The 12,372-nt window shown below is 53.9% G+C and overlaps 1 protein-coding gene across 1 annotated transcript in view; it reads left to right on the top strand.

The window, feature by feature from the left end:
- CR1 (complement C3b/C4b receptor 1 (Knops blood group)) overlaps positions 1-12,372 on the top strand; it is a 66,323-nt gene that overhangs the window by 21,806 nt on the left and 32,145 nt on the right. The window contains exons 24-33 of the mRNA XM_074163525.1: positions 4,849-5,040; positions 5,698-5,889; positions 6,907-7,077; positions 7,654-7,725; positions 8,303-8,329; positions 8,964-9,027; positions 9,207-9,317; positions 9,563-9,754; positions 10,567-10,662; positions 11,912-12,206. Coding sequence (XP_074019626.1) covers positions 4,849-5,040; positions 5,698-5,889; positions 6,907-7,077; positions 7,654-7,725; positions 8,303-8,329; positions 8,964-9,027; positions 9,207-9,317; positions 9,563-9,754; positions 10,567-10,662; positions 11,912-12,206 — 1,412 coding nt within the window. The remainder of the gene's footprint in view (positions 1-4,848; positions 5,041-5,697; positions 5,890-6,906; positions 7,078-7,653; positions 7,726-8,302; positions 8,330-8,963; positions 9,028-9,206; positions 9,318-9,562; positions 9,755-10,566; positions 10,663-11,911; positions 12,207-12,372) is intronic.

The following is a 12,372-nucleotide window of genomic DNA, read 5'->3' as shown; positions in this document are numbered from 1 at the left end:
TTGGTTCAAAGCTCAAGTTTGACTGCACTGACCCCCTCCTCTTAAAAAAGCTTCATTTTGTATGACGTGTATTTTCATTTATCAATCGCTTCCTTGCCCTTGCGTTATTGTGGATTTTATTTAACTCATTTTTTGCCATACTGAAAAGCAAGAGAGAACTTTACACCACGTAGCCTTAAGGGGGCTTCTGTCCTTGCTGTCTGCACTAACGCTAACCTTGTTCCGCACCAGCGAGGTCGTGGGCTGCCAGGAGGAGCCGGACGTGGCAGAAGTGCTGCTACAACAGGTTCCCCATCCGTTGCAAAGGATTCTTTTACCCATAAGAAGGGTGAGTGTCCAGTTGTGTTGGAAAGAGCGTCTGGGTGGGAAACATAAGTGTGCAATTGTAAGTAATAAAGACAAAATACCCACCCAAGGGTCTCGCTGCCCAGCTGGAGACTGGATGAAAAGCGTTTCTCGAGCTTGCCCATCCCTGAGCCACGTCTCTTGGGATCACACCAGAAAATCTGTCACCCCTATTGTGATGGGGTTTGTGTGTGAACCCGCACAGCCCGGGGCCGTTACACGAATGAGACAAGGCTGGTGCTTAAGGCCGGATCCAGAAATGTCCCCGTGCAGATGCAGTGTGGCCGGGAGGGATTTTCCCCATTTCTGCATCATTTCTCAAAGGTGGGGTTTGTTCTGACCCGCTGGAACTGCTGGGGTGATGGCTGGGACCGAAACCCCAAGGTGTTTGTCTGGACTGTTAAAACATCAATCAGATAATCCCACTTGTGGGGTTAAAGGCAGGGTAAGGGGGCTGCACAGCTGGGCACTTGTGGAAGTGTCTGTAGGAAAGACAGAGATTTTCTCTCTTTCAGTAATTTCCTCCAAACATCCCGAATCCAGTTACTGATCTGACCGGCCTTTTTCAGGCTGGGAGTGGGGAGCTGCAGTTTCTCAGAACAACCCCCCCAGCCCTTCTGCAGAATTTCTGACACAGCCCAGCTATGTTACAACCTGTTTGACTCGGTGTTTCCACAACCGCACGTTTCTGTGTGTCCTAGCAATGCCAACCTGCTGCCATAACAATCCCTGTAAATACAGGCTCACAGGAAAGGCTGTAAAAGACCCAAATCTCTGCTGGGCTGAGCTGCTCCCTTAATTTACTGTGAATTTCTGGCTGTGCATGGTCCGGTTGCAGATACACCCATGTGAGCTGCCAGCAGAGTTGTGCTGAAAGCAAAATAGTGACTTCCCTGTCTTGCAAAGTTGTGAGCTCATTTCTTTAAGGAAGTCATAGCACTCCACATGCTAAATTGAATGTTGATCTTTGTATCTTCAGTACTTTAAGCGCTTTCTTTAGCAAGAGCTTTTTTTTTTTTTTTTTTTTTTTTGGTATCAGACAGACGTTCTTTGCAGTTTACATTTCTGTTCAGGCTACGTGAAAGATAAGAGCCACCAGTGGTCCGGGTACCTACTAATCTCGTACTGTAAAGGAGCTACTTCTGCTTTCCAGAGGAAGGAAGGCAGCTGTGCGAGGCTGCAGGCTGTGAGCACATCGGCAGTGCGGAGACACCGAGAAGTGACAGCCAAACACCCTCCACAGCGTCGCCAGACTGCAACAGAGAAACTGGAAATGTCAGGCTGATGTTGTCGGTTTCTTGCCGTCTTTGTCCCATACAGAATCCTAAAGCTCCCTTCCTGGGATTTTATTTACATTTAGTAATAAATGGTAATTGTTTATAAAGGGTAGCCTGTGAATTCAGCTGCCTTCTGTTCCCTTTTCATATTTTATGCTCTTTTCAGGAAGGTATCAGCTTTTAGGGGTATCTTGATGATGTTGAGATTTGCTGTTCAATCAGTTATCAGCACTCTACTTATTTCCTAAATGCCTCCTCTGCAAGTTTAACTTGGTTCTAAAAAAAAAAAAAAAGGGGGGAAAGAAAAAAGGAAAGAAAATCCATGCAGTAATGTCTGGGAGTGTGCCTGTTTCTAGTAAGTGGTCTAAAAAGAAAGCTGGAGCCATACGTATCTGCCTTAATCCTATTTAGCCATCCTGGTGTGGGGCTCTGCAGCCCCTCTGCTGCGGCTGCCCCCTCAGCCCGGGCAGTCCCCAAAGGCTTTGGGGGCTGTGGGTGACATTCCAGGCTGCTGCCCTGCCCGGGGGTGGCAGGAGCGGGCAGGGAGCAGAGGGCAGGTGTCTGTGGACAGAAATCCCCTGTTTTTGCTGAAAACCTCATGTTATCCCAGTCCCAGCCTGGCAGCGCAGGGGGCACAGCGCAGCCCGGGTCGGGCTCCCTTCTCTACGCACCCTCCCTTCCGCCCTTGCCGTCTGCTCGGCCCGATTTCTGCAGCACACAGAAGGGATGTCGGAGCGAGATAAAGCGAGTCGCCCTCGGCGGGTCCGGCTGAGCAGGCACAGACCCGCTATCGCTGGGCTCAGCTGCTGGGGCAGCTCCTGCCTGGGAGGGTTCGGTGCTCAGTCCGTTACGGGGGCGATAATGGGCAAAATGGGACAGCAAACGTGGGTGGCAGAGGGACGGGCTGGTCTGAGCCTGATGGTCTCAGCAGGTCCAGATGTCTCCTGCGTGGCCGCAGGAGGAGAGCAGCCTGGCTCAAGGGGTTAATCTGAACCCTGGTAACAAGGGAATTTCACCGAGTGGTTGGTTCTGACGTAGGAATGGAGCTGCTCCCCCAGGAGGCTCGACATTACAGAAACTCTGCCAAATACCTCTCAACCTCTCGCCATCCCGCGCTGAGGTCACTGCTCTAAGCCATTGCCAGAGAATTCCCCAGCATTTAAAGCACTTTTTTTTTCCTGTTAGCAATTTCCTTTTGTATTATGCAGCCACCATTCCAATTCAGACCACAGCTGACCAGTGACCTGTAAAAATACATGGCTGAGACCCCTCCATGGGATTTGCCAACACGTTCACAAGTAAGTATTTTAAAGCTGTACGTTATCCAGGCTGCTTGACTCCTCCCTTAAGAAAACACCTCTTGGCCTCATTGCAAATGCTTTTGCTCCATATGCTTGGAGCTAAAATTGTGTTGGAAAGGGAAATAAAGGAAGTAAAATAGGTAACTGAGTTTCTCAGTGGAAACATGACTTTTTCCTGGACAACAAAGGCAGACGGAGGGAGGCAGGAAGGCGCAGGCAGGCTGCTGCTGGCTGCCCTTTCCTCGGGGTGGGGTGATACATGTCCCTTACTGGCAGCGCTGCTCAGCAGAGCGGGAAGGGGCAGCAAATAGAGCCACAGCCGTTCCTGTGGCTCTTCCCGCGAGCCCAGGGATCCCAGAGCCGCTCTGCTTTCCCACACGGGCAGGGAGCCCAGGCAGATGGCTCCTGTGCCCAGCAGGGCCCGAGGACGTCCCTCAGCCTCTGCAGGCAGCACAGCGTCTCGTTCAGAGAGTTTTGTGTCTAACTGGGAGAGTTACAGTGGAAATGCTGGTATCCCCACTGTATTGTGCATAGGTGTTAACAGAAGCAGCTTTATTATTTTCATTATATTCATTTTCAGCAGCTTCAATGTGGGGCTGATTTACAGCTCTCTGGTCTCCCGTGCACTCCTCAGGCTGGAGGAAAGCCTCTTCCCTTCTTCTCTTCCCTTCTTCTCTTCCCTTCTTCTCTTCCCTTCTTCTCTTCCCTTCTTCTCTTCCCTTCTTCTCTTCCTTTCTCTTCTCACAAAATAACCTCTTTTCATGGAGGTCACTTCCTAGGGCTGGGCGGGTGATGTCTGAAGATGTTTTTTGGGGAGCTGGTGCCACTGAGCTGTGCTGTGCTGGGCTCCCTGGGCCAGATGCTGGTGGAGATGGCAGGAGGTACATGGAGATGCAGGTATTGTCCGCCCACGGAGCAGAGCCAGTGCTGGGGGCTGAACGGGACCTTCTCTGCCCCTCCGGGCTTTGGGGTGTGCTGCAGGGCTCGCAGCTGGAGCTGGCAGGACCCACCTGCTGCCCTTTTTGGTTTTGGATTGTTGGTTTTTTTTTTTCCTTTGGGACTTGGCCGCTTTGGAGAGAGGAGTGTCTTTACTGGAAGGTGCAGGGAGTGATTTGAAGGGGAGGCTGAGGCAGCGGGTGTGGGGAGGGCCCCCCGGCACCCCGCCGCATGCCAGGCGTGCCTGTGGGAGCGGACAGGAGCGGATCCCCGAGCCCACTCCCACTCCCGCTTCCAGCCCCAGATAAAAGACTTCCACCAGAAAACTTCCCGGAGCTGAGCCCGCAGGGAGGGGTGCGGGCCTGGGGGGCTTTTGGCTGTGGGTCCCGCAGCCGGGGAGTGGGGGGGACACACGCACAGCCGGCCGGCAGCCGCAATCCCCCCGCTCCCCTTCTCTCCACCCCCCTTCCCCCCCCCCCCCCCCCCCCGCTGCCCACGCGTGGCCGCGGCTCCCACCCCTGCTCTTGAGCAAGCCCTGGGAAGGGAAGGGCTGCGGGAGTGGCCCCGCTCGCCCGGGGGCGGCGGCGGAGGCAGGGAGCCCCCGGCTGCGGTCCCCGGGCGGGGGGGCGGGCGGTTGATCGGTCATCGGTGCCGGCTCCGCTCCGGGTCCCCACCGCTCCCGGTGCCGGCGCCCCGCCGCCGCGATGGGCTCCGGGCGCCGCCGATCGCTGCCGCCGCTGCTGCTGCTGCTGCTGCCTCTGCTGCCCGCGGCGTGGGGTGAGCCCTCGGGGAGGGATGGGGGTGATGGGGTGGGGGGTCTGTGTGGGGTGGGCTCCGTGCGGGGATGGGCTCCGTGTGCTCCGCTGCGCGTGCCTGGCGTGGGGTGCGTGTGCCGCACTTGCCTGCCGGCTCGGAGGGGCGTGCGGGCTGTGCCCCGCTCAGGGAGCTTCAGCAGAAGCCCCGCCAAAGCCGGGTTGATGTTCCTATAGGTGACTGTGGGCCACTGCCTGATATAAGCCACGCGGAGCCCCCGGAGGACACCAAACATCGGGAGAGCTTCAGCGTCGGCTACAAAGTCACCTACAGATGCGTTCAGGGCTACGTTAAACGGCCCTTGATGTCGGATACCGTGCAGTGCCTTGCCAACTCCCAGTGGTCCAGCCTCACGGAGTTCTGCGGCCGTAAGTATTTCACTTTCTCCGAAACGAGTTGCTTAGAGATGCGCGCCGCTTGGGAAAACATTTGCTGCTTTAGCAATCACTGTGTTAAGGGTTTCCCCATCCGAAGTGACACATCATCCAGTCGCTGGTCAGAGAATCTCTCACTGTCCCTTCTTCCTAACTCTGCGTAGCCCGTTGGAGCCCGGTGACGGTGTTTGTGTGTTAATAAAGATAAACCAATAGCTGGGGGAAGCAGAGGAAAGAGGGGCGGGAGTGTCGTGGCACAGCTGGCACAGCTGGCTGCCGACGCAGGAGTTAACGGAGGGGGAAGGATTGGCACCGGGAATTCGCCAACCTCTGCAGTGAGAACTGGCTGCACTTCCCCACCTCGGACCCCTCACCAAGGGAACGGGCAGGGGAGGCGAGCACTGCGCTGGTGAACGATTGACAGAGAGCAACTTTTAACATTTAAAGTCTTTTTCCATTAAATAGTCACCTAGGATATTTTTGAATTGCACAAATTACCCATCACCTCCTTAAGAATATTTGTGGTATCTACGTTTTTAGGGAGGGGCTTGTGCATCATCACTTGGATTTATGTTTATATGTATTTGAATGCAAAATATTGTTATTTTTGCTTTGTAACTGTACGCTTTTGGTTGTCTTTGTTGTTGCCAGGCAGCTGTCCCAGCCCGCTACGGGTGCCCTTCGCTAAAATATCAGAAGAAGATGAAACACAGAATTTTTATCCCGTTGATGTGACGGTGAGGTATATTTGTCGCCCGGGCTATAAGAATATCACGGACCAGCTCCCCACCAGCACTTGTCGTGACAATTTAACGTGGTCAGAAGTTCCCAAGCTATGTCAGAGTGAGTGTCTCACGTCGTTTCATCTTCCCCAACGTCCTCCCGCAGCTGCACCCGCAGCGCTGTGTTCCCAGTGCCGCCTCTGATTTGTATTTTAGGATTGCTTTTCTTTAATGGCATTTAGCATAAAATACCACCAGATGCCTGGTTTGGCATTGCCACACTGTCACAAAAAGTACGGCTGTGGGTTTTTTTCCCTGTCCTTGTAGTGTCCTAAGGATAATCTTGTTCTTTTTTAGGGAAATCTTGTGGAATTCCAGCAAATCCAGAACACGGCAAAGTTATTACAAATGATTATCTGTTTGGTGCAAAAGCAGAGGTAGTTTGTGATCGTGGGTGAGTGTGAAGCCAGCGGCCCACGGCCTCCCAGTTGCCTGGCCAGACTGCAACTGGGATGCACTGGTGTGTGAGCCGGGACAAGGGGCTCTGGCTGTCGAGTCCTTGGTACCTCTCTGGGGTGACATGTTCTTGGTCGGTGACAACCAACAGATTTGTTGGTGTGGCTTTTCCCCCGGCAGGTACACGTTAAAGGGAGCGTCGCGTCACGTCTCGTGTTCCCTAATGGGAGCTGAAGTCGCCTGGAGTCAAATCCCAGCTTGTCACGGTGAGTGAGGTTCTCCAGCGCTGGACTGGGAATAGCAAACATTCCAGCTCAGAAATACCGAATCGTGTGTTGATTTTACTAAGTTCGGACCGGGGAGTGTCTCTGGGAAGGAGACAGCGGGCGTGATGAACGCAGGGACTCGCCACTAGCATCGCCGCTGCCTTCTGCCCTAAAGACTGGCAGAAATGAGTGACCCAGTGGCCTCGGTGTCCCTGCGCGCTGCGGCTGGCCCTGGGCATGCGGGACGGCAGGCGGGCAGCACCTAAAAGTAACTGCGTGGCGAGAGGGTGGCCAGTGCTCCCATTTCAGCCCCTGCTCCCGCGACTGGTGCAATGCCAGCCTGTGAGCATCCCAGGTGCCACCTCCCGAACCCTTTTCTTCTTCTCCCCCAGCTGTTTCTTGTCCTCCGCCTCCAGCGATTCCCAATGGGAAGCACAACGGTACCGGTACGGAGGAGTTCCTGTACGACTCAGTTGTGACCTACACCTGTGACCCTGGGCTCCGGCTGGCAGGGAACGAGTCTCTCCGTTGTACAACGGAGAACAGCGTCAGCGGCGTCTGGAGCGAGTCTCCTCCCGAGTGCAGGGGTGAGCCTTGCTGGATAATTACCCTGTTCTCGAGGAGCTTTTCTTGCTGTGCAGTTAATTAGTCCTAATTCCTTTCACTTATAAAGGGAAGGGCCCCGGTCTGGCCGGGCATTCCTGTTGGGTTTGGTTCCAGCGCTCGGCAGGGGTGGTCAGCAGGTCTCTGCTTTGCAGGGTGCCAAGGTCCACTGAAGAACAACATGAGCACGGCCATATCCGCTTTTACATTTTCCCTTTTACGAGGAAGAGGCAGAATTTTATTAAACAGTGAGCGAAGTGTTTCAGGAACTTCAAAGCTGATGGCCTAAGCCCCAGGATGGGTTTCTATCTAGTGCCCAACGACACCCAGGCAGTAACACCAAGTGGGGCAGCAGACTCCCCTCCGCCCCTGTGTCACCAGGAGGTCCCTGGGTGACTCTTCCGCAGCTCTTGCTGTTGTAGCCGCAGATGCACAGGTCAGAAGCCACCTGCCTGTGCTACGTTTAGTCCTTTCTGAAGGCTTTTATACATTAAGTATAAATGGGGAATTATCTAAAAACTAATTGTGAGTGATTTTCCTTATTTTTTTTCTCTCTGTAGTTAGCGCTACAGCAGCGACAAACCAAACAGAACCCTCGGAAGATAAAATAGCAGAGAATCCTAACTGGCTAGGTAAGAGCTCAGGAGAGGCTTTCTGCCTCTGGGTCATTTTAATTGCAGTAATTGCACCCACGTCAGGCGCCTGTCACTCTACTTTCTGTTGCATTTCTGCTCTCATTGTGCTCTTCATTCCTTTTGGGGGGTACATCTTCCAGTTTCTAAGGGGTTCACACTGGCTCGTTCCCTGCTCTGATCCCCTTGTCTCCCAGCTGAGTGACTCCTTAGTGACATGATACAGGGTGGGATTTTTAGTGCTTGAATCTCCCTCCCTGCAGCCGAGCACCTCCGCAGAAACCACTGACGTTGTCCTGGCTGTTTGGATATTGCTGAGGATGGAGGTAGCATGGAGCTACGGTCCTCAGCTCTGTCAGTGGAGAGAGGTGGGGTGAGGGACTCAAAAGGAGCATAATGATGTGTGTAGCAGTTCGCGACACACTGTTTTATAGCGTTTTGTCTTCTCAGCATTTTTATGGTTACCTGAGTTTGAATAATATTTTACGGTGGGCACAGGTCCAGGACCTTCCCTGTTTAGTTATCGCCATTACTGGCTTTGTTTTTTTAACATCTGTTTCCTTATTTTCTTCTCTAGCGACTATCCTCATCCCTAGTTGCATCGGTAAGTAGTTTAAAATTGAAAATATGCTTTCCTAACGCAAAGCTGTTATTTGCTGTTAAATACCCTGAGTCAGTGGTTTTGGTTTATTCCTTTTCCTGCCCCTCGTACTGAGTGTCAGGGTTCCGGGGGTCCCTGCTGCATTGCGAGCAGTGGATGAGTTGGCTGCGTCTTAGTATAAAACATGATATCAGCTGGGGGTGAAATGAAAGAAGCCAAAGAAGCCCCTGTAAGAAGCCAACCAAAAACTGTACCTTCTGTCACTCTTTAATTGATAAAGTTGCTCTAAAAGGCCTTGGCAGGCACTGAAAGAGAAGAGACTGGAACATCCTTGTTGCAAAAGAGACCAAGTACTGAAAATGGTGAACGTGCTCAAAATAAATACAAAATAAACAGGTGGTGTCTATAAAAGCAGTAAATAAATGAGGATCCCACCCTTAAGATCAGCATGGACCACACGTAGCCGTTTCTGTGCTGTCTTTGCGTTATTCTGGCTGAGAGGGAGCCTCGGGGGGGTGATGGGCAGCCCCAGAGCAGAGAATTTTCCTGCCGGTCTTTTACCAAGCTGCAGTATTTCACTTCAATTACGTACCAAACTTGTTGTTTATTTTTAAAATTTTTCTTCTTTCTTTGTGAGCTCTCCTGGTAGTCCTTGGAATTCTAGCTGTGCTCATCTGGAGGTGGAAAGACAATAAAACGCAGTAAGTGAGCCTAAGCTGCCCCTCCCCAGTCATAACTTCCCCAGGGATAACCAGGGATTTCCTTTTAAGCTCTGAGTGATAGCAATTACCTTCAGCGCGTATTTGCATGGTTAATGCTATCGGTCCATGTTGCTAAGGTGCTTTTTATTCCATGAATTGTCTCCTTTCTGTCTCTTCAGCTCTTTCAACATGCCTTTACAAAAGCAGAAGACGAAGGGAAGGGATCCACCGATGCACCCAAAGGTAACGGGTGAGGAGAAGCAGCCCGTGCCGTGGCATTCCTATTTTTGGTAAGTTTGCTTGTCCACCTGCCCCAAGCCTCGCGCTGCTCTTCTGACCCTACCCACGGATCTCACCAGCGTTATTTCTAGCTAGACCCCTTGCCGAGCCTCACCAGTGGCCAGCGCTGCACATCTTTGTGCCGTTTTTGACTCTAAAACACCAACACCTCTGTCTCTGCCATGAGCACACCGCTCGCCGCAGAGGCGATGGCTGCTTCACGGAGGGATTCCCCCCTCCTCTCTCTCGCCCGCAGCCACACGACCAGTTGCCACGTGTGTCCCACCTGTGAAGAAGGGCTCCACGCCGCCCTGGCCCCCCACGCCGAGCCTGCGCCCCGCGGCTGTGCCACCTGCGAGGAGTGGTTGGGTGCCCAGCCCCACGCACCCCGCTCCTACTCCGTCGCCAGCATCGGCAGCGGGGACGGCCGGAGCCCCGCGGGCACGAGGTACCACCACTGACCGGGCTCCTGCTGCCCTCGCACGGGTCCATGTACCGGGGGAAAGGGGCACTTCTTGTCGGGGGGAAAAAGCATCTGGCTGGTAGGGTGAAGGGGGCGGATTCTGCTCCTCTGCTCTGTGGAGACACCAACATCAGAAGGACATGGACCTGTTGGTGCAGGTCCAGAGGAGGCCACAGAGATGCTGGGAGGGCTGGGGCCCCTCTGCTGTGAGGACAGGCTGAGAGAATTGGGGGGATCCAGCCTGGAGAAGGCTCCAGGGAGATCTTAGAGCCCCTTCCAGTCCCTAAAGGGGCTCCAGGAAAGCTGGGGAGGGACTCTGGATCAGGGAGGGGAGCCATAGGAGGAGGGGGAAGGGTTTGACACTGAAAGAGGGGAGATGGAGATGAGATGTGGGGAAGAAATTCTTTGCTGTGAGGGTGGTGAGAGCCTGGCCCAGGTTGCCCAGAGAAGCTGTGGCTGCCCCATCCCTGGAGGGGTTCAAGGCCAAGTTGGAGGGGGCTTGGAGCAACCTGGTCTGGTGGGAGGTGTCCCTGCCCAGGGCAGGGGGTGGGACTCAAATGATCTTCAAGGTCCCTTCCAACCCAAACCATCCTATGATTCTACAATGATGATTCTATGATCTTTACATGGATAGAGCAGATTTAGCAGTTTGAATTCCTTTGATTCCTTGAAGTCCAGTTTTAGCAGTAGAAAGTATTTGCTATTTAGAATGAAGTGGTTCTGTAGGGAGTAGTCATTCTCAGAAAGCCATGCGTTCAGGCGGCTTCAGGCCGTTCTCTCTCTCTCTCTGTGTTCAGCTCTCCTCCCAAAACTGCAGATGTGCTGATGGGTGAGGATGCAGGAGAAGCTGCTCCGGAGCAGAGCGATGCCGAGCAACCCATGGACCATGAAAGGTCTGTCTTCTGTCTTCCACTTAAAAATACACAGATGCCACAGTGAGCTTGAGTAAAAAATCGTGTCAGATTAGAGTAGAACTGTATTTATTCGAGTAGAAAATAAGGGTATTCTGCACCTCCTTGTTTCTTCCAATTATTTATTGATACTGTGCTGAGTATTACTGCATTGTGTTCAGAAGAGGGGTAGAAACGTATGTTTTAGCAAAGTGAGGGAGGTTTGTGCCTGGAGCTCCACAACCCGAGGCAGGTTTCCATCCCGCTTGGGATGGTTTCTCTGTACCGGGGAGGCTGGAGGGGCCCAACTTGATTTTTAAGCCTCCCTGGAGAGACTCAACACACGTCCTCAATGGTGCTTCTCTGCAGCAGCCACCACTGCCCCGTCTGTGAGGACTGGCTGCGCGCACACCTTGGCCCGTGGGAAAGGGGTCCCGCAGCACCCGGGGAGCAGGCGGGGGGTCCCCACCAGCAGGACGAGGGGTGAGTACGGTGCGGCCGGGGCAGGCAGCTCCCCACAGCAGCGGGTACCACAGCCCAGCACCCTCAAAAACGGGAGTTAACCGCTTAAATGATGGGGGGGGGGAGGAGGGGTGCGTAATGTTGGTGCCTGCTCACAGAGAGGGGTGAAACTGGTGGGAGGGTTATTTGGACAACGCTGCTGTGGTTTCCCCGGGTGTCTCTGAAGCAGCTTGTGCTCCTCAGCCGTCCTCACTTGGCTCTGCCTCCTGTCTTCTTTGATGAAGCCCTGGTTTTAGTTGAGCAGCAAAGAGCCTGCTGCTGTATGAGCCCCAGCAGCGCGGACCTTCTGTTCACGCCGCTGCCGGGTGCTTTTTCCACCTCTAGGCATTGGTTTGGGGCAGAGCAGGGACAAGGTCAGACGAGTGATGCTGGATCTCACTGATCTTTCGACACCTGCCTGTCTTGTGCTCTCTCAAGCCCACAAAGCTTCCTTAACAGAGTCATCACTGACGGAGGCAAATTTGAATAAATATTTCATTAAAATAAACATGGTTTGAGGTGTGCTTCCGCCTGTACAAAATACTCAGGAGCTTCTTTTGTAAGCAGGAACAGTCATTTATTTCACGCTGTTCCGCCTGCTATTAGCCCTAGCCCTGGAAGAGCCATTTCAGTTCTGCACTCATGAATCACTACTTGTTTGAGTTTAAAAAGTTAATACCTTTGAAATTGTTAATGACGACGGGCCCTGACATCAGCCCGTCGGGGCTCACCCTTGGCTCTCTCTCCGCAGCCCGCAGGGTCCCGTCTGCCCTCCCTGCGCCGACCGCCTGCACCTCGCCCTTGTCCACAGCGACACGGCGCGCTGCCCCGTCTGTCCCCTGGCCGGGGAGGGGACCCCGGCTCACCTCGTCCCCCACCGCACCCCCGGCTGCCACATCTGCCCCATCTGCGCGGCGCCCACCCACTCACACCTCTGCCAGCCCCGGCGCCAGGCACCCGACGGTAGGGACCTGCGCGGGGACACCCCAAAACCCCGCCGAGGTGACCTGGGGGACCAAGGTGCCACCAACCAGCGGCTGCAAAGGGCATCCCTCCCAAGGGCCAGGGCTGCAGCACGCGGCATCTAACCCTAATTAACTGCTCGTTTTCCCCTGTTGCAGGATAAATGCCGACGGCGGTTGGAGGGAAGGGGGAGTTCCCACACTGACTCCTGACGCTGTCGGGAATGAAGCTTTAAGTGCAACAAGGCAA

The sequence above is a fragment of the Numenius arquata genome, chromosome 24, assembly GCF_964106895.1.
Source record: "Numenius arquata chromosome 24, bNumArq3.hap1.1, whole genome shotgun sequence".
Lineage (NCBI taxonomy): Eukaryota > Metazoa > Chordata > Aves > Charadriiformes > Scolopacidae > Numenius > Numenius arquata.
The sequence above is the reverse complement of the archived record's forward strand: the minus strand, read 5'-3'. Positions and strand labels throughout refer to the sequence as shown.